The sequence below is a fragment of the Aspergillus sclerotioniger genome (assembly GCF_003184525.1).
Source record: "Aspergillus sclerotioniger CBS 115572 chromosome Unknown BO94scaffold_5, whole genome shotgun sequence".
Taxonomy (NCBI): Eukaryota; Fungi; Ascomycota; class Eurotiomycetes; order Eurotiales; family Aspergillaceae; genus Aspergillus; species Aspergillus sclerotioniger.
In genome coordinates this window covers 337,369-354,511 of record NW_020290995.1, presented here as the reverse complement: position 1 = coordinate 354,511, position 17,143 = coordinate 337,369, and the positions used below count along the sequence as shown (strand labels likewise).

The window sequence follows — 17,143 nt, the reverse complement described above, 5'->3', positions numbered from 1 at the left end:
AGAGCATCATTCATGAGGCAGGACCACCTGCATTCTTGGCTTGACAAGCCTCGCTCAGTGGACGGAAAGACTGGCTAGGCCCAATCCTAGTCGGACGAGTGGAGACCCGGCGATTTTAGATGCAGCGCGGCCAGGAAGAACACGGGATGAGGAACCTACCAGATGCATTCTTGGATTATCGGGATACGAGGCTTGTCAGGGATCCTGCATGAAGGAGCGGCGCTTCATCCTAAAACAGGGCCTGATGCTGTGCGCAGCGCCACTTGGGCTCGGGGATCAAATCCTTCGAGGCTGACTGCCGGAGCCGATCCAGTCAGGGCATCAACTGGGATCCCACGCGGTCTGGTGATAAGCTATCCAAGGGAGCATTATACGCTTTCAGGTCAGCGAACCGACGTATGCTTTAGTTTACGGTCAATGTTTAACCTCACGGAGTGAAATAAGATTAATGGTTCAAGTGTGGTCATTATTATCGGGACATAAATTATAAAGCTCACAATAACACTGCTGGGCATCAGGACACCTGTTGATCAAGTTAGCATTCAATCCCACTGGATCCGGACTCGTATAGAAATGCATAACGTACGAGATGGGTTGCTCGAGAAAGATAATATGCCACAACATCTCAAACACAGACCCTGCAGCAAATGAGTCCATATCAGTTGCTAGAGCCCAGTCGCGCAATCGCACATAATCTTCTCTTGGCCGTCCTCGGATCCGGTCCCTCGTGACCACGAATTGGCCACAGCAGACCCCGCCGACCTCGGTGGGCACTTGCTCACGTGGCACGGCAAATAGATCCATATAGATCGAAGTGAAGTTGCGATACACAACGTTATGGTTTGAAGCCATAGCAGGATCGAACGGGCGCACAGCCACCGGACACCCGGGGCGGTGCTGACAGCGGAGGTTCGCATATCCAGCCCGTTTCACTGCATCCAGGCTGAGTTTTAGAAGCAGGGACGATGACACCATGTCGCCGACATCATTATGCCACTGGGTGGCGGAAGCATGCATGAATGCCGTGACATCTGCCAGACGGTCGTAGAAGTCGATGATGTGCGTCAGGTACGCCATACCCTCGCCGGCCTTGTTTGCCGGGATGGCATAGTACCCGGGCTCTTGATCGGACGTGTAGATGAAGGGTTTCCAGCTACCAGACTAATAAGTGTCCCGTGCTTCTACTTGGTCGAGACCAGGAGTGGGTCGGGGACACTTACTGGGGCTCGAGGGTGTATGCCCAGGAAACATCTTCCGAGCGGGTTTTGGCCAGAACCAGTGCATTCGGTCGGTGCTTAGCTGGATATTTCTCGACTCGATCTGCATGGCATCAGCGACCGCATTATGTCGACTTGGCAGGTCTGGAACTCACTAAGGATTAGAGTGAAATCGTCTTTCAGCAGTCTCATGTACAACAGGCCCAGTAGACCGAAGCAAAGTATGACAGAGCACCATGTACACAGCGCTCTCGAACATAGGGCTGGCCTTGCTGATTGGACCATTTCCAGTAGCTCCTAGTGATGGAGGGGGTGAATTAACCTGGATAGGTTCCTGGATGGGTCTTCCTCCAGACCGAGGATGATGGAAGTGGGAGGTCGAGAGATGGGCTCAGCCTTGCATGATGAGTTGTATTAGAGTTTGGGATCCTGCAGCTTCGGCTCGACAGGTGGCTTTGGGGGTTAGTAAGACAGGGCGCGCAAGCAGTTGACATCCGGTTCAATCGGGCTGGTAGATGATTTTCTGGGGCACACTGGAGAGGGCCAACTTGGCTAATAATGTATCCCGCATGTGGGTGGTTAGTTACCTAGTGGCATTCACTGAATGGGCTGGAGGGGTCCCTGCCGCCACTCACCACAATTCACCGGCAGGTTCAGCAGCAGCGCGACTGGCAGGTCTCTTGGTAATACCTCCGCGGGGTGATGCGATGGCCAAAGGGATGATGGGAGGATGGGATGAAGGAAGTGAGATGGAAGCAAGAGCGGCTTTCCGCACGATCCGGGCCGTCCATCCAGTGGCAGGGATTCTTCGTTGATGGACGGGATGCGGTCTAGACTCTGCTGGGCCGCGAATCATCCGAGGGAAAATTGGGGACGGACCCCCTCCCCTCCCAGCCCAGCCCGCTCACCCTCCAACTATCCAGCACTACTCCGTACACTACACTCCACTAATAATAACCGATCTGCAAAGGCGGAATTGATCGGGTTCGCGGTCTACGCGTCTATGTACACATCCGGGTTGAAAGCCGTGCAGATAATCTCGGGTATACAGCACAAGATCAACGCTGAAAGACAGGATACCAGCTCCGCTGGTGACATGGCTTCGTAAAAAGACAAGAGAATCAATCAGATACTCGCCCGACGTGGCGCCAGGGTCCGCTGAAGCTTCTTCTTCTCCTCCGTCTCTTCGGGCAGCGGCAGAGACCCCTCTCGCTTAAGCTTGTCCAGATATTCCTTGCCGTAGGCGTACCCCAACTGGTAGATCTCGTCGAACTTGCCAAACTCCAGGGTTCCATACCGATCGATCGGCGGTCGCATGTACAAGCATCCGGGCGTGTTCTTGGCCCGTTCAAGGTTCTCAATCGATGACACATACGCCAAGCGCGCTTGAATCTCAGACAGGGTAGGGGGGTTGGGGCACGAGGAGAAGGGATTCCACCGATTCACCACCGCCCAGATTCCGGAAAGGGAGTCCCCGTACCCTTGCGGAGTGTTGTCGTCCAGGGAGCCCACGTCGACAGCAAAGATCACATCGGCACCCAGGCCCTTCATATGGTCGACGGTAAGATTGTCAATGTAGCCACCATCGAGGAGCATGCTACCTTCATCGCAAATCGGCGGGATCAGACCGGCCAGTGACATGGACGCACGAACGTACCGCCATGTGTAACCGGAGGAGTGGTATTCAGCACGCGACCGGCTAATGTTGGTAGTGTTGCAGTAGAATTCCAGCCAGAAGTCTTCAATCTGACTGTCCCCAAACGTCTTGAAGATGCCACGATTGAATTCATGACCGGTGGTATAGGACACGGTCGGGTATGTTAGGTCCAGGGCAAACCGCCAAATGCTTCCCATCCGGCCAGCAAATTTCTTGGCGCGACCATACATTGGCACAACGTCTGCGTCCCGCGCATAGAGAGCACCAATGAATGAGCCAATGGAAGTGCCCCCGATTATATCAATGGGGATCCCGGCTTCTTCAAGAGCCTTGATTACGCCAACCTGGGCAATGCCTCTGGCTCCTCCTCCACCGAGCACCAACCCGACCGACCGGCCACACAACCGACGCGCCAACCGATGGAAGTCGCCCTTAAATGGTGTTTGTGCAGAGTATAGCGGCGATTGGCGAATCCGGCGTGAGGTATACTTTTGAATCTCAGCTTGGAGAACTTGGACTCTCTGCTTCAAGACGGTCCCGAAGCGCTTCGCCTGAGGGTGAGAGGGCTCGGCCGTTAGGCGGAAGGCCATTTGGATATGATGATGGCCTCCGTTGATCCAGACACGATTCTTCAGCCACTGACGGGTCAGCCCAGGAGGACAGTACCGCTCCCCGTGCAGTAAGACCAGTTCTTTCCGAGCTGTCGTCTTCATACCAAGCAGAAACCTCTCGTATTCACCAATGCTGGGCGATGACTCGGCAAGGCCGACCAGCAGAATACAGTCGGCCTGGGTAATGCATGTTTGCGTCCAGGGAGAGTTCACTGTGGTATCTGCAATATAGAGGACCATGCCATACTTTTCCTCGAGATCTGCTAGATACTGGGACAATTTCAACTTTCCCATCTTGCTGAAGGCGTGTCGGCCTAGATGATTTAGGATGGCCGCTTGATTAAGAGACGTGGCGCCGTTCGTCACCCCAATCTGGTGGAGCGCCTGGAGCAGCCGATTGCCGAATTCAACGACAGGCACCCCAGCCGTCACAGGAAGAATGCCAACGGTACGAAGGTTAAGGGTAGACCTGGCGGTCTTCACCATGCCAGAACCGCTCGGTTCAATTCCCTTCTCGGTCATCGGATTTTCAACCAGATCTCTCATCCGTTGGGCGATGAGTTTAGAGACCTGGATGGTAATTCCCGGGTGCTCCTGTGCCAGACTATTGAAAAGCGTCCGGGGAAACTTGGCAAGTTCAGTGTCGCGGATGGCGTGAAGAGTCGCCGGGCGGGTCGATTCGGTCATCACCTCCAATTCGCCGACACTTTCTCCCTGGCCATACTCGGCAACAACCGTCATTTTGCCATCTGGGCCTTCCAGAACAGAGCGGAGTCGCCCATTCAAGGCGAGATAGATAGCGTCGCTTTCGTCGCCCTGGTGGTATATCACCTGGCCGGCACTCACTTGCACCCATTCAAGGGCAAAGTCGATGTGGAGAAGTAACCGTGGTAGCAGGCTTGTCAATCGCTTTGCCAATGTCAACAGGGCAAGGGGATATCGCTCCGCTATTCTCTCCAGTGACGCCCGCGGAAGGAATCCTACGTATACATCCGTCTTCGCAACAACGTCAGTATACGAGCGGTAAGATGCAACAGCGCCCACATAGCCTTGAATTCCGCCAGGTTTGATGAGATAAAGTGACTTTCGTGACTGTTTCTTCCGTCGAGGATCGTTTGCTGCTGCCCCTGAACCTGAGACCCGAGAGGAACTCGTATTAGTACGCCTCAGCATAGGGAAAATCTCCTCCTGCGCAGGTCTAGAGGATCCCACAAGATCTTCTTCTTTGTCATTGACGGGAATACCGACGTCCAGGAAACCGTCAACGACGTAGTACAGACCCGGATGACGCTCGCCCTGCTCGACCAGAACCGAGCCCTGGGGGAAGTAGACAATCTCGATATCGTTTCGCAATTCTTCCCGCAAACTGACAATTGGGGAGGTGCCACCGGCACTGGTAACAGACATAGACATGACAGATTCGGTTTCACCATCTGCGGAACCTTCGTAGGGGTCAATAAACCCAAATGCATTATTGCTAAACACCGCTTTCTGGCGGCGAGAGTCGTAGGAGAGGAGCTTCGGGGAGGCGTCGCCCGAAGCATGGCTACTCTTGCGGAGGAAATCATTGGTGCTTCCAGTCAAGCCTATGCCTTTCATAATACATTCCAATATCGATTCACGAAAGAGAGCATCCTCATCAATGGATTCTTTGCGATGAAAAGGAGAGCCGCGTCCTGGAAGCATAGGAGATGGGGACCGTAGAGGAGAATGCTCTTTCTCGGTAAGGGGACTCAGTAACCTCGGAGCAAGGTGCTCGTACCTAGGGCCAAACCGCGAAAGCTGAATGGTAGATAGGAGATCCCCCGGACTCACTCCAGCATTCTCCCGATCGCTCAGAGCATTGTCATGAGCAACCATAGAGACCGGTCGTTTCGAGGCTGCCATCCTTGCCTGAAGAACAGCTTCTTTCCTTCGAAAGCTGCTCGACCTGGGTCTTCTCCCGGCATATGGATTATGTAGTGCAATCCCTTTGGTAACTTCCTCGTGGCCTAGACGGTCCCGCTCTTTGATAAACTTATCCTTGAGACGGTCCAAAGCTGCCCCACGCAGATCGTTTGGCAAATCGTAGGTTGTGAACTTTGTCATCTGCTTCTCTATCCCCAGCACCTCATTGTTAAGGCCCAAATAAGAATGCGCCGTAGCAAAAGTGACTCTCTGTAAACGCGTAAGAATTACCTGAACGATATGAGCGGTCGCTTTCGGATACACTCGTGTCAAGCGACGAAATGCGCTTGCAGGGATAATAGCGATGGTCGTATCCACCATTGCTCGTGCAACTATATCCGGATGTACCGATTTCCGACGTGTTTTGCCTGAGTGCCTTTCATTTTCAGAACGAGAAGAGTCGGCAGGCGGGACCTGACTTTCCCCCAGGTGTAATGGAGGCACAGCTGGAAGATCATCTGTACTACTGCCTATGTTAGACATTGGGTCAACATCATCCCTTGGAAGTGCATGCGGGAAATCCGCCATACCCTCAGGGCTGGCCGGAAATGAGTCTGGTGCACGGGCAGGACCCAGGCCTATGCTGGAGGTACTAGAAGCTGAGCTGTCTGCATATCGCAACTGGATATCCTCGGTAAACAGCGATAGGATAGAAAATAGGGACGACATCGAAGCTCCGTTCTTGACTTCGGTAAGCAACTGATATCCTTGCCTCCCATCCATCCGATGATCGTCGTCATCGGAAGATTCGCCTGCCATGCGGGTAAAGTCTTCTTCTGTGCCCGACTTTCTGTCCCGCACGGACTTGACGAAGATCTGAACCAAGCCATCGACAACCAAGCAAAACCCTTTCTCTTCCTCCAAGAGGAGGGTCTCGCCCGCGATCAACTTCCTCGTTTGCATCGTACGAGTCAACTCGTGGAACACTGGTCTTTCTAGGTACCCAAAGACCTTGATAGCGCTCAGAAACTCGTCTAGGTAGTTGGCTAGGCCCGGTTTGGTGTCACCCTCTGGTACGTCGGGGAAGAGGTCGATCTGGGGTTCCTTGCGCTGGGGCTCCGGGGGCAGACGACTGTACATATTGAGGAAACGGTAACGAATGAACCAGCTGATTGTCGAGACCACGGCCAGCGCGATCAAAAGCCTGCCGATCCGAACAGTCATGGTTAGCATCAATCGGCACGAGAAATGTTTCTCCAGTTCCCAATTGGGTACGGCCAGGGACTCACAGGGTTGTGAAATTCATAGTGAATGTTAGACTCATCGAAAAGAGCGTGAACAGCCATGTGGGCAAGGTGATGGTTGAAAAGGTAACTATCCAGTATAGGATACTTGGAATGACCTGGAAAACGAAGGTAAATACCCAACCGATCCACCCCACCATGGTTGAGGGTGCTGGAGGGGGTAAGGGCGGGGGTGGAAGATGGGAAGAGAAGCCGGACACGACAGAAAAGCTGGCGGTTAAGGCGGGATGTGAGGTTGCAAGTGATCGTGCGGAAGTCGAGGAGGATGCGAGAGGTACAAGGCCAGAGCCCAGACTTGAAGATTCAAGTGAGGGCGCGGCGATTATTCCGTCATAGGCCATGATTCCCTGAGCTTCCACCAAGTCGATGGAGACCAGCCGCTAAGGACCAGCTACTGATAACCAAGGCAGCGCCACCCCAGAGCTCGTGCTTCTCCTTTTTCGTTCCGCTCCACTCTTTCATTCACCCTCGTACTCGCGGATTAATCCAGATGATGGTTGGTAGACAGCAGCTAGCCTAGTCAGAGCCAGCATCGTTAACGCAGGGGAGAACGTGCATCCAGGAATGCCTGTGGCTGGTTGTCAGACGCAGGAGCAAAAGGCGGACTCGGGCAGAAACCCGGGCGGTGCCAGTGCTTCCTTGGCATGCAGGCATCAGCAGGAGGGTTCCGTACTGATGCTTGATGATCGGAGGATTAGGCATATCAACCAAGGATAAATGCAAAAAAATCATAATGATAGTTGCTAGATTACGTGGTATTTTATACTGAATTGGAGGCTATACAGATAGTCGTACAGAGTACTACTGTCGAAGTTACTAGAAATATATACCAGTCGTACATAGTATCATGCTTCTGTGCTCTAAACCGGGGTTGATAGAGTCGGTTTGCATCAATTCCATTTCCTTTTCGTAAACCCTTTCTTTCTTAAACTATACTTTTCTTTTCTCGTGCCTCCCCTTTATGTGTCAGTGCTATCATCTATTTGGACTACTGAGAGTAGAGAGATTGTGACCATCGTCCATGACCCGCTTCTATATATAGGACCTGGTAGTTCGTCTATGGGATATCACACCAGAGAGAGATCATAGTATCGTGTGACATATAGACAGGATAGAGCAAGGCTCCCAGGGTTGCAAAGAGGAATGGATGAGCGAGGTCTTCCTTCCAACCTGCGAGAGAGTAGTACTATCTAGTAGTCTATCTAGTATCTAGTTGCACTCGGTAGATAAGAGGCATCAGATGTTCACCGCCTGGGACCGGCTCCGCCTTTCTGCCGCGTGCCGACGCTTGGCCGCCCAACGGCCAGCCAACGCCCCGTGGATGAGCTGCAACCGCTCCAGGCTGCATTTCATATGCTCCCCTTCTTCCCTTTCTATCGCCTGCTTTTCCTAGTCCTTGTTTGCGGTCATCTTTTCTTCGTCTGTCTTTCGTTCTTCAGTGTAGCTGTGGCCTTGGCTCACAGGCCCGCCACGGTCATGTTTCAGGTACGTGTCCGCCCACCGATCTTACCTTGACGACCTGTCGATTACTATTTACCCGACTCGGATCTTGTCCATTCCCCGTTCCACCTCCCCCGTGCCATCTGTCCCCGTGCCCCTGCTTATGGCTGATTTCGCCCTGTTCATAATATAGCGCCTGCGCGACGCAATCGATTCTCGGATTGCAGAGGAACAAGCTCGTCAACGCTCCGCTCAGAACTCTCTCTCGCGCTCCAACTCCGCTCGTCATCCCACGAGCCGCAACCTCTCTCCTACCAGGCGGACTTCTCGTCCGCGACGGAACACTGGAACCCCCGTCCGCGGCCCAGACCCCAATGAATTCGAGCCTGAATTCGCCATCGGAGATGATGAAGGTTCCAGTAGATCAGCCACTCCGCGTCTAGAGCCGGCGGGCGGCTCCGAAGTTGCCCCGGAGGAAAATGGCGGGGAGGGCAAGGCGACTGCCGAGGAATCCACCACCAAGAAGCCGGAGGCCCAGCCCGTGACGGAGAACCAGTCGCCGTCCGAGCTGCCGCCAGAGATAAGGGTGAAATTGCGCCGATTGGGCAAACTAGAATCCCGCTATCAAGGCAAGGAGCGCCGTGAAACGATCGTTCAGTAACCTGACTAACTGTACACCACACTTCAGATCTCCTCAAAGCCTACCGAATGGCCCATTCGCGCGTCCTGTCGATCGAACCCTTTGAAGCGGCCCTACGGGAAAATACCCCTCTGACGTCAATTGGCGAACCCAAGGCTTTGACAGAGTACTTGAACCAGATCTCGCTGAAAGGAGATCTAGTGGTGGAAGAACTGAAACGTGTAACGGCTGAGAGGGACGACTACAAGAAAAAGTTCGAAGAGGCCCAGAAGGCCACCAAAGCCGCCTGGGACGAAGTTGCGAAACTCAAGGAGGACAACAAGGTCCAAGAAAAGGGAGGCGATGGATCAGCTGTCGGTACTGTTGCGGATGGATCTACAACCGATGGTTCTGCACCGGCAGGGAAGGCGTCCACTGTTGCTGGCGCAAAAGACACCGCCGAAGAATCTCAGAAACCCTCTGGGCCGCAGGCTGACAGTGAGGAATTCTTCTCTTTCGACAGCGAAATCCCGCGATTGGAATCGGAGTTGAAAGAGAAGCAGGATGAGATTGTGACTTTGAAGTCGCAGGAAGAGTCGCTCAAGCGCGATCTATCGGTGGCACGCGAGTCGACGGAGGGTATGGTCCATAATCTGGAATCTGCAACTCGGGAGCTTGTTGAGTTACGCGATATCAAGGATAAACAGGATACGGAGCTGGAGAAGCTCAGGACTTCGAAGCAAGAGGAAGTCGATGAGCTTAAAGTCAAGCTTGGAGAGTCGGAAGATGCCGTTTCAAAGACTAGCGCCGAGATTGAGAACCTGAAATTCGAGCTGAAGCAACGAACCGACGAAATTGAGCAACTTCAGGCTCAGGCTGCTCCGGTCAAGAGCGCTGACCAGCAAGCAGAATTCGACTCCATACTGGAAAAGCTGAAGAAGGAGAAGGAAGCTAATGAAAAGCGTTTGGGGGTCCTACAAGGATTAGTTGACAGCCTTCGGTCTCAGCTCAAGGAGACGGAAGAAACTGTGACCAACATCAAGGTTGAATTAGGACAGAAGACCGAAGATCTAGGTAACTTGCAGAACGTCGTCGGGTTCCTTGATGCCAATCTCAAAGACAACGAAAAATGGCAACAGACCAAAGATCAGATTGCGAGTGGGAAGGAAGCAGTTTTCAGTGAACTGCGCGACAGCCTGGTTCCTACACCGCAAGCTTCGGAAACAAAAGAAGATTCACCCGGGCCAAGCACACCAGCGGCTAATCCTGCAGGCAGTGGTGGGGCAGGTAAGAAGAAGAACAAAAAGAAGAAAAAAGGAGGCAAGGCGAGCGAGGATGTTAATAAGGCAACGGAGAATGCTGCCCCTGAGGTTAAGCCACAGCCAGCAGAACAAGCTGATCAATCAGATTTGAAACTGGCTGAGCTGGAACAGACTATTGAGTCGCTGAAAAAGGACCTGGAAGAGAAGGATGCTGCCATTGATCGCCTGCATTCGAAGCTCAAGGGAGAGGAGGACTTGAGAGAGGAGATTGAAAGTCTTCGTGACGACCTACTCAGTATTGGCCAGGGTCATGTCGAGGCAAAGGACAAGGTGAAGGAGCTTGCTGCCGAGAAGAGCGCGTTGGAGGAAACGATTTCCAAGTTAGAGAAGGAACTGGTGGATTTACGGACGAGTGCCGAATCCAGAAACGCCGACTCTGAGAAAGCGCATAGCGACTTGAAGGACGAATACGAGAATCTCAAGATCAAATCCACCACCCTGGAGACTGAGCTCTCTGCTGCCCAGCAACTGGCTGCCACGCGGTTCAAGGATATGACGGATTTGCGGGAGACACTGCAGAAATTACAGCCGGAATTGAAGAAGCTGCGGGCCGAGTCCTCGGAGCTCAAGTCCACAAAAGAGACGTTGACAGGTAAGACGACCGAACTGAGGAACCTGGAGGGCAAACACGACGACCTGCGTGCGGAGTTGAAGTCCCTCAAGTCTACTATTTCGGAGAGAGACACCGAAGTCAAGACCCTCAACCAGAAGATCAGACAGGAGACGGAGAGCCGTCTGAAGGCCGAGGAGAAATTGACAGTTGCTCAATCTGACCTGCGATACTCAGAGAGCAAAAAGCAAGAAGCCGTGGAGGCGAAGGAGAAGCTAGCAACGGACCTTTCCAAGGCCCAGGACGAATTAAAGGCAGCCCGAACCCGACTACGCGAAGCCGAAAGCCAGGCTACACAGTTGAACAAGGACCTCGCAGGCCTACGAGAAGAGATCCAGCTGAAGACTGCACAGCATTCCAGCGCTCAAAGTTTGATGAATAGCATGCGCGACCAGGCTGGGGAGCTGGGGATGCAAATGAAGGAAGCCCGGGAGCGATGTGAGAGCTTGGAGGAAGAACTAGCGGATGCTCATCGTCTGCTGAGCGAGCGGACACGGGAGGGCGAGACAATGCGACGCCTCCTCAATGATATCGACGGCCGCGCGGAAGCTAAAGTTCGAGACTTTAAGGAACGCATGGAGGCTGCCATCGAAGAACGAGACAGGGCCGAGGATGAAGCAAGTGCTCAGGGCCGCCGGCGGGCGCGTGAGTTGGAAGACCTGAAGAGTAAGCTGCGTGAGGCGGAGCGAGCCTTGCGCACAGTGGAGGAAGACAAGGAAGAGTTGGAGCATTCCCAGAAGGATTGGAAGCGTAGACGGGATCAACTCGAGGCCGAGTCCGAGAAGACGACACACGAACTCAATGATCTACGACAGGCTATGGCACGGCTGCGAGATGCGCTGGATGAGAGTGAGAAGCAAGTCCGTGACCTGGAGAAGGAGAAGGCCGAGCTGCGCCGGTCAGTGGAGGAGACCAACGCTCGATTAGAAAAGGCTCGCAAGTCCACCAAGATCCTGCCAGAGGAAAGTCGGTTTGGGCACCACCCACAGTCGTCCCGATCATCCATTGATTCTGGCTCGCGGAAAGCGGTTGCATCTCCGGTCGCGAAGGACCGCAGCCCGTCGACTCGGAGAAGTGAAACGCCCACCGGTCCTGCCATCGATTACATCTATCTGAAGAATGTTCTCCTTCAGTTCCTGGAGCAGAAGGATAAGAACTACCAGAAGCAGCTGGTTCCTGTCCTGGGGATGCTGCTACATTTCGACCGGTGAGATTTCCCCCTCATTCCCTTTGCTATTCCCTCTGCATTGTAGACGTTGCTGACCGACACAGGACCGATGAGCAAAAGTGGATGGCGGCCATTACATCGCGGTAGGTTTCGGGCTCATGCCGGCCACTGTAATCCTACCTGGTACATAGTATTCTTTATTCACTTGTTCCATACCATTCTGAACTCTTTTGAAGCCCACCGTGGGCCCGAATGAAGTCCCTGCGTCGGTTCCATTGGCGCGCTGTCAACCACAGGGCGTGGACTAGTCACCCTTCAGTAGAACCGCAGCGCCGGTCCAGAACACGCGGTGGGGAAGCCAAGCGGGCCCCGCATGCTTGTATTTATACCCCCGGCTATCTTTCTCAACCATCTTCTTCACTTCCATACCAGCCTATCATTCTATCTTTCTTCCACATCTTGTAGTTTGAGCATCTCTGCACCATGTCTGGCCAGCCTACCATTCGACTCGCGACCCCTGAGGGCAAGTACTTCCTCTTCCAACGGCGCATGCCACCTGTGCCCCGCATCTTGGCTAACTACCATCTCTGGTGCGCGATTTGCAGATGTTCCTACCATTCTCCAGTTCATCCAGGAGCTCGCCGACTACGAGAAGGCCCTCCACGAAGTCGAGGCCACTCATGAGTCTCTCCTTGCAACACTGTCCTTCCCCGACACTCCGCCCAAACGCGGCTCGGTCTACACCGCACTCATCAGTCCTCCGGCGACGCCCGAAAACCCCACCCCCAAGCCAGTAGGCATGGCCCTCTTCTTCTACAACTACTCGACCTGGCGGGCAGCTCCAGGGATCTACCTCGAGGATCTCTACGTTCAGCCAAGTGCACGGGGCAACGGTTACGGCTTCAAGTTGCTCAAGTATTTGGCCGCCAAGGTTTTGGAAATCAAGGGAAGACGGCTCGAGTGGAGTGTCCTGAAGTGGAATGAGCCCAGTATCAAGTTCTATGAGCAGGTCGGGGCTAAGGCCATGGACGAGTGGACGAAGATGATGATGGAGGGCCCGGCATTGAACAAGCTGGCGGAGGGGCTGTGATGATCCAAAGGGTGTTGCCAACAAGCAATTGGAGGGTTGAGCCCGTTCTCCAGCCAGGGTAGAGCCCGAACGGTTCGATGACGCTCTGCGCATACGGTTCGAGCATCACAGGAGGAGCTGATTAACCTGGAGACCTACTGGTATACCGGGTATATTCTCACCGCTCGATATCCCGATGAAGAGCAGCAAGGGGAAACAAAAGCCAGTCTGGGGGCATGTCCTTGTACATAGAGCAATTAGATGCAATAATAATAATCATCACTAAGAATAATAACGCATGGTGACGATGGGGCGACGATCGGCGCCAGCCACGATCAGGGCTAACCCTAGCACCAGATCGGATCGGTGGTGACGTCGTCATGGCGCCGCCGATCCCCTGGAAAGCTGCTGCTGCTACTAAAACTACACCCCCCTGGGACGATTCATCGACAGCTGTTGTGATCGCATCCATGATCCCTTGAATCCGCTCGCCAATTCCTCATTCAATGGCTTCCACCATCCCTCGGGACCCCGTGCATAGCAACCACTATGTGGACTACGTGATTCGCTACAACTTTGCTGGTGAGACCGGTAAGATGGCGGTGTGCCCCAAGCAAGCAATCCCCCGTGCCGCTCCGTCCTGACCACTCCAGACTCCTCCCACGCCACAGAGCAACTCGATCGACTGCTGCGGAAACTATTCGAGGTTGGACTGCAGACGGAAGTGAGGCAAGGAGACGAGTCCTCCCTGCTGGTATTTGTCCGAGCGTCGCGGAAAAAGAGCCTGAAGCGCGCCCTTTATCAATCCCGGTGAGTGTTCACTCCCTGCCCGGTCGGATTCCATCAACCACGCCTCCGACTGAGCAATTCCACCCTTCTAGTATTCGCGATTGGCTCTATGGCGTCCGCAATACCGAGCCTGAATCGGAATCCTCCGCCGAGCCTCAGTCGGAATCGGAGCGTCTGCGCATCATCTACCATATGATTACCGTCCCCAAAGAAGCAGGCGGCGCTGGCATCACCCCGAAACATGGCGAGTGGAAATGTGTCGATGCGATCTTTCCATTGCATGACGAGGACATGAATAGGCAGTGTATGAGGGATTGGAGCCGAAAGACTTTTCTCTCCCCCGAGGATCTGGATCAGATACGGAACACATTCGGAGAAAGTGTACGCATCACACAACCCTTGCATGCGTAACCTGCTGCTAACCGGAGCGCTACAGGTCGGCTTTTACTTCGCTTTTCTGCAGTCGTACTTTAGGTTCCTCCTCTTCCCCGCCGTGTTTGGATTCTCTTGCTGGCTGTTGCTTGGGTCTTTTTCGATAATCTACGCGGTGGTCAATTGTCTGTGGTGTATTTTCTTTATCGAATACTGGAAGCGTCAAGAGGAGGATCTGAGCTGCCGCTGGCAAACCAAGGGCGTCTCAGCTGTCAGACCTAAGAGACGAGAGTTCAAGCCTGAAAGGGAGGTTCACGATGAAAGCACTGGGGAAACCAGAGGGGTATTCCCTGCGACCAGGCGGATGTATAGGCAACTGCTGATTGTCCCATTTGCCTTGGTCTCTGCGGTTGCCTTGGGTGTAATTATCGCCACGTGCTTTGCCATTGAGATCTTTATCTCAGAGATATACAATGGCCCGCTCAAGACATACTTGGTGAGTGAAGTCGTCGTTAAGTTGATAAGATTTGCTGACAGGGCCAGGTTTTTATCCCGACCATCTTGCTTTCGGCTCTGATTCCGACGATGAGCACGGTCTTAGCGTCTATTGCTACTAGGCTCAATGACTACGAGAACTACGAGACTCAGCCTGCATACGACGTGGCATTGACGCAGAAGATCTTTATTATCAACTTTGTCACCTCATACCTACCAATTTTCCTGACGGCCTTCGTCTACGTACCCTTTGCGAGTCTGATCGTGCCGTATCTCGATGTCTTCCACGTGACTGTTCGGCCATTCGTCTCGAAGGAGGACGCGACCTCCTTGCGCACGGATTTCAACATTGACCCGGACCGCTTGCGAAAGCAGGTCATCTACTTTACCGTCACGGCCCAGGCAGTCAACTTTGCCATGGAGACTATTGTCCCCATGTTGAAGCAGCGCCTCACCCGTGAATACAAGGAGTACAACCGGAGAAAGAACGGCAAGGTCGAGTCCGAGAATGGCTCGGAGGCCAAGAGAGAGGCTCTGTTCGATGATCATCCGGACGAAACCAAGTTCCTTACCCGGGTGCGGAACGAGGCAGACATGGAGGACTACGATGTGACCGATGACTTGCGCGAGATGTGTATCCAGTTCGGATACCTGGCCCTGTTTTCGCCTGTCTGGCCGCTAGTCCCCGTCTCTTTTCTGGTCAACAACTGGATTGAGCTTCGGTCCGATTTCTTCAAGATCTGCATGGAGTGCAAGAGGCCCTGGCCACAACGTGCTGACACCATTGGGCCCTGGCTGGAAAGTCTAGGGTTCCTGTCGTGGGTCGGAAGCATCACCAGTACCGCCCTTCTGTACATGTTCAGTAATGGCCATGAGGGTCCGAACGGCGAGCCGACTGCGATCCGAGGGTGGGTGCTGCTGCTGACGATTTTCTTCTCTGAGCACATTTATCTAATGGTGCGTTATGCTGTACGAGCTGCCATAGCCAAGCTGGAGCCTCCGAACGTCAAGAAGGAGCGGACGGAGCGGTACATGATGCGTAAGAAGTATTTGGAGTCGACTGTCGGTGCCCACAGCAGTGATGATGAAGGGGATGACAACGAGCAAGATCATTCGATGGAGGTCACGGACATTACTCGGAAGTCGCTGGAAGAGGATGCTCGTGAGTGGTCGACTCATGATACCGACCCCGCGGAGAGGTTCTGGATGCGACAGAAGGGGTGGAAAGAATCCGCTCATGTCGGGGCGACCATCATCAAGACGCTGGTGACCGAGCCTACCTCGAAGAAAGAGCAATGATCCGCCTGACTGAGTCTGATTGCCTAACTGATGATGTGTCTTGTCCGTCCTTGATGATGTTTCCGCCATGTGACACCGATGACCGGTATCACAGAAGTATATAGATCATGAGTGAATAAGGAACTTCCCTGATGTCCATATATGCCCGGGACGTTTGTATGAACTGGAGCGTGGTTTGATGCGTCCATGCCAATCTGTTCAATATCATGCTGAATATAGTATACGATGGTCATGCTGAACAACCGTAGCCATCCCTGTGAGAGTACTGTGTTAAGGCCAGGTTACTCAAGACTCATGACGAGCATGAAGCCATCTCCAACATGGATCCCTTCTGGACTACCATGCCGACACCTGGTGGGATGGATGCACCAATAGGAGGACCGTCCCGAGGAGCGCCCGGTGAATGAACCAATCCCTGGCTGAGTCAGAACCCACTGGCATCCTCGGGCTGGTGACGCCGAGAACCCGACATTCCAACCAAGCGTCGCTCGGATGCCGGCGGAGAAAGCGATCGGAGATAACAGGCGATGATACCGAGGATGCCTGTACAAGTAGCCCGGCGGGGAGTAATCCACGATTCACTGCGAATTATGCAGGATGGAGTGAGAACTGCCCGGAGAATCAAGTGGAAGCCGTAAAATGATGCTGGAAAGCCGCCGGCAGAGTCCGCGGAGGGGTTCGGACGCTCGGACCAAGGCTCGGGGGGCCAGGGATGAGTCAGCAAACATGCCGGATCAGTCATCAGCCGTGGGAGGGTTGGGGGAAACAAAGAGAACCGGATTGTTGATGGTGAATATAGATGAAAACAGAGGATAGTTAAAAATATTTTACATTCTAAGTGTTAGTATTATGTAGAGAGCCAAACTCGAACCATTGGTTGGGAAGGAGAGAAGATCCGACCCGGGAGCGTGGAGGCCTGAGGAGGCAGGCAAGTACTACCGTCGTAGCCGGGCGATCCTCACTGATTCACCGGCTTGCCCTTTTCTTCGCCCGCCCGTGCCAGCCTGCCCGCCTGCCAGCCTGCCCAGTGCCATTGAACCAACCAACCCCCCCGGCCAGCTGCTCCCTCGACCAATTTCCCACTTCCTCACCTTCCCTGGCCCAGTGACAGACCGACCCATCCCCCACGTCACTTTCTGACTGATACTTTAACTAATCTTCCCTCCTCCCCCCTCTTCACAACTCCGTCAGTCTTGCTTACGAGATCAATCCTCCCAATCTGCCCACTCCCAACCCCCGTTATCGCCAATAATAGTCAGCATCAGAACATCTCGAACCGTCTTA

The 17,143-nt window shown here is 53.7% G+C and overlaps 7 protein-coding genes across 7 annotated transcripts; 3 read left to right on the top strand and 4 right to left on the bottom strand.

The window, feature by feature from the left end:
• Positions 1-433: 433 nt before the first annotated feature.
• BO94DRAFT_531955 (DUF3431 domain-containing protein) lies at positions 434-1,937 on the bottom strand. Its single transcript, XM_025611014.1, has 4 exons — positions 1,373-1,937; positions 1,221-1,320; positions 587-1,153; positions 434-523 (listed from the first exon to the last, which is right to left on the bottom strand). Exons 1-4 carry the CDS (start codon positions 1,500-1,502, stop codon positions 454-456), a joined length of 867 nt encoding a protein of 288 aa, XP_025470747.1. The 5' UTR covers positions 1,503-1,937; the 3' UTR covers positions 434-453.
• BO94DRAFT_316107 (uncharacterized protein) lies at positions 1,280-2,175 on the bottom strand. The gene is made up of 3 exons (XM_025606863.1): positions 1,853-2,175; positions 1,373-1,769; positions 1,280-1,320 (listed from the first exon to the last, which is right to left on the bottom strand). The coding sequence occupies exons 1-2, from the start codon at positions 2,071-2,073 to the stop codon at positions 1,535-1,537; spliced, it is 456 nt and encodes a 151-aa protein (XP_025470746.1). The 5' UTR covers positions 2,074-2,175; the 3' UTR covers positions 1,280-1,320; positions 1,373-1,534.
• nte1 (lysophospholipase) lies at positions 2,129-7,362 on the bottom strand. Its single transcript, XM_025616998.1, has 2 exons — positions 6,662-7,362; positions 2,129-6,576 (listed from the first exon to the last, which is right to left on the bottom strand). The coding sequence occupies exons 1-2, from the start codon at positions 7,015-7,017 to the stop codon at positions 2,343-2,345; spliced, it is 4,590 nt and encodes a 1,529-aa protein (XP_025470745.1). The 5' UTR covers positions 7,018-7,362; the 3' UTR covers positions 2,129-2,342.
• Positions 7,363-7,913: 551 nt separating this feature from the next.
• BO94DRAFT_316083 (putative vesicle-mediated transport protein (Imh1)) lies at positions 7,914-12,043 on the top strand. The gene is made up of 3 exons (XM_025606862.1): positions 7,914-8,161; positions 8,310-8,745; positions 8,805-12,043. The coding sequence occupies exons 1-3, from the start codon at positions 8,030-8,032 to the stop codon at positions 11,876-11,878; spliced, it is 3,642 nt and encodes a 1,213-aa protein (XP_025470744.1). The 5' UTR covers positions 7,914-8,029; the 3' UTR covers positions 11,879-12,043.
• Positions 11,887-12,925, top strand: BO94DRAFT_510007 (GNAT family N-acetyltransferase; the record flags this gene model as incomplete). The annotated part of the gene is made up of 2 exons (XM_025609720.1): positions 11,887-12,393; positions 12,470-12,925. Exons 1-2 carry the CDS (start codon positions 12,319-12,321, stop codon positions 12,923-12,925), a joined length of 531 nt encoding a protein of 176 aa, XP_025470743.1. The 5' UTR covers positions 11,887-12,318.
• Positions 12,926-13,410: 485 nt separating this feature from the next.
• Positions 13,411-16,188, top strand: BO94DRAFT_612702 (anoctamin family protein; the record flags this gene model as incomplete). The annotated part of the gene is made up of 5 exons (XM_025616686.1): positions 13,411-13,495; positions 13,558-13,714; positions 13,786-14,074; positions 14,130-14,561; positions 14,609-16,188. 5 exons carry the CDS (start codon positions 13,411-13,413, stop codon positions 15,857-15,859), a joined length of 2,214 nt encoding a protein of 737 aa, XP_025470742.1. The 3' UTR covers positions 15,860-16,188.
• BO94DRAFT_315980 (uncharacterized protein) lies at positions 16,107-16,698 on the bottom strand. The gene has a single exon (XM_025606861.1). The coding sequence runs from the start codon at positions 16,599-16,601 to the stop codon at positions 16,284-16,286; it is 318 nt and encodes a 105-aa protein (XP_025470741.1). The 5' UTR covers positions 16,602-16,698; the 3' UTR covers positions 16,107-16,283.
• Between the last annotated feature and the right edge of the window lie 445 nt (positions 16,699-17,143).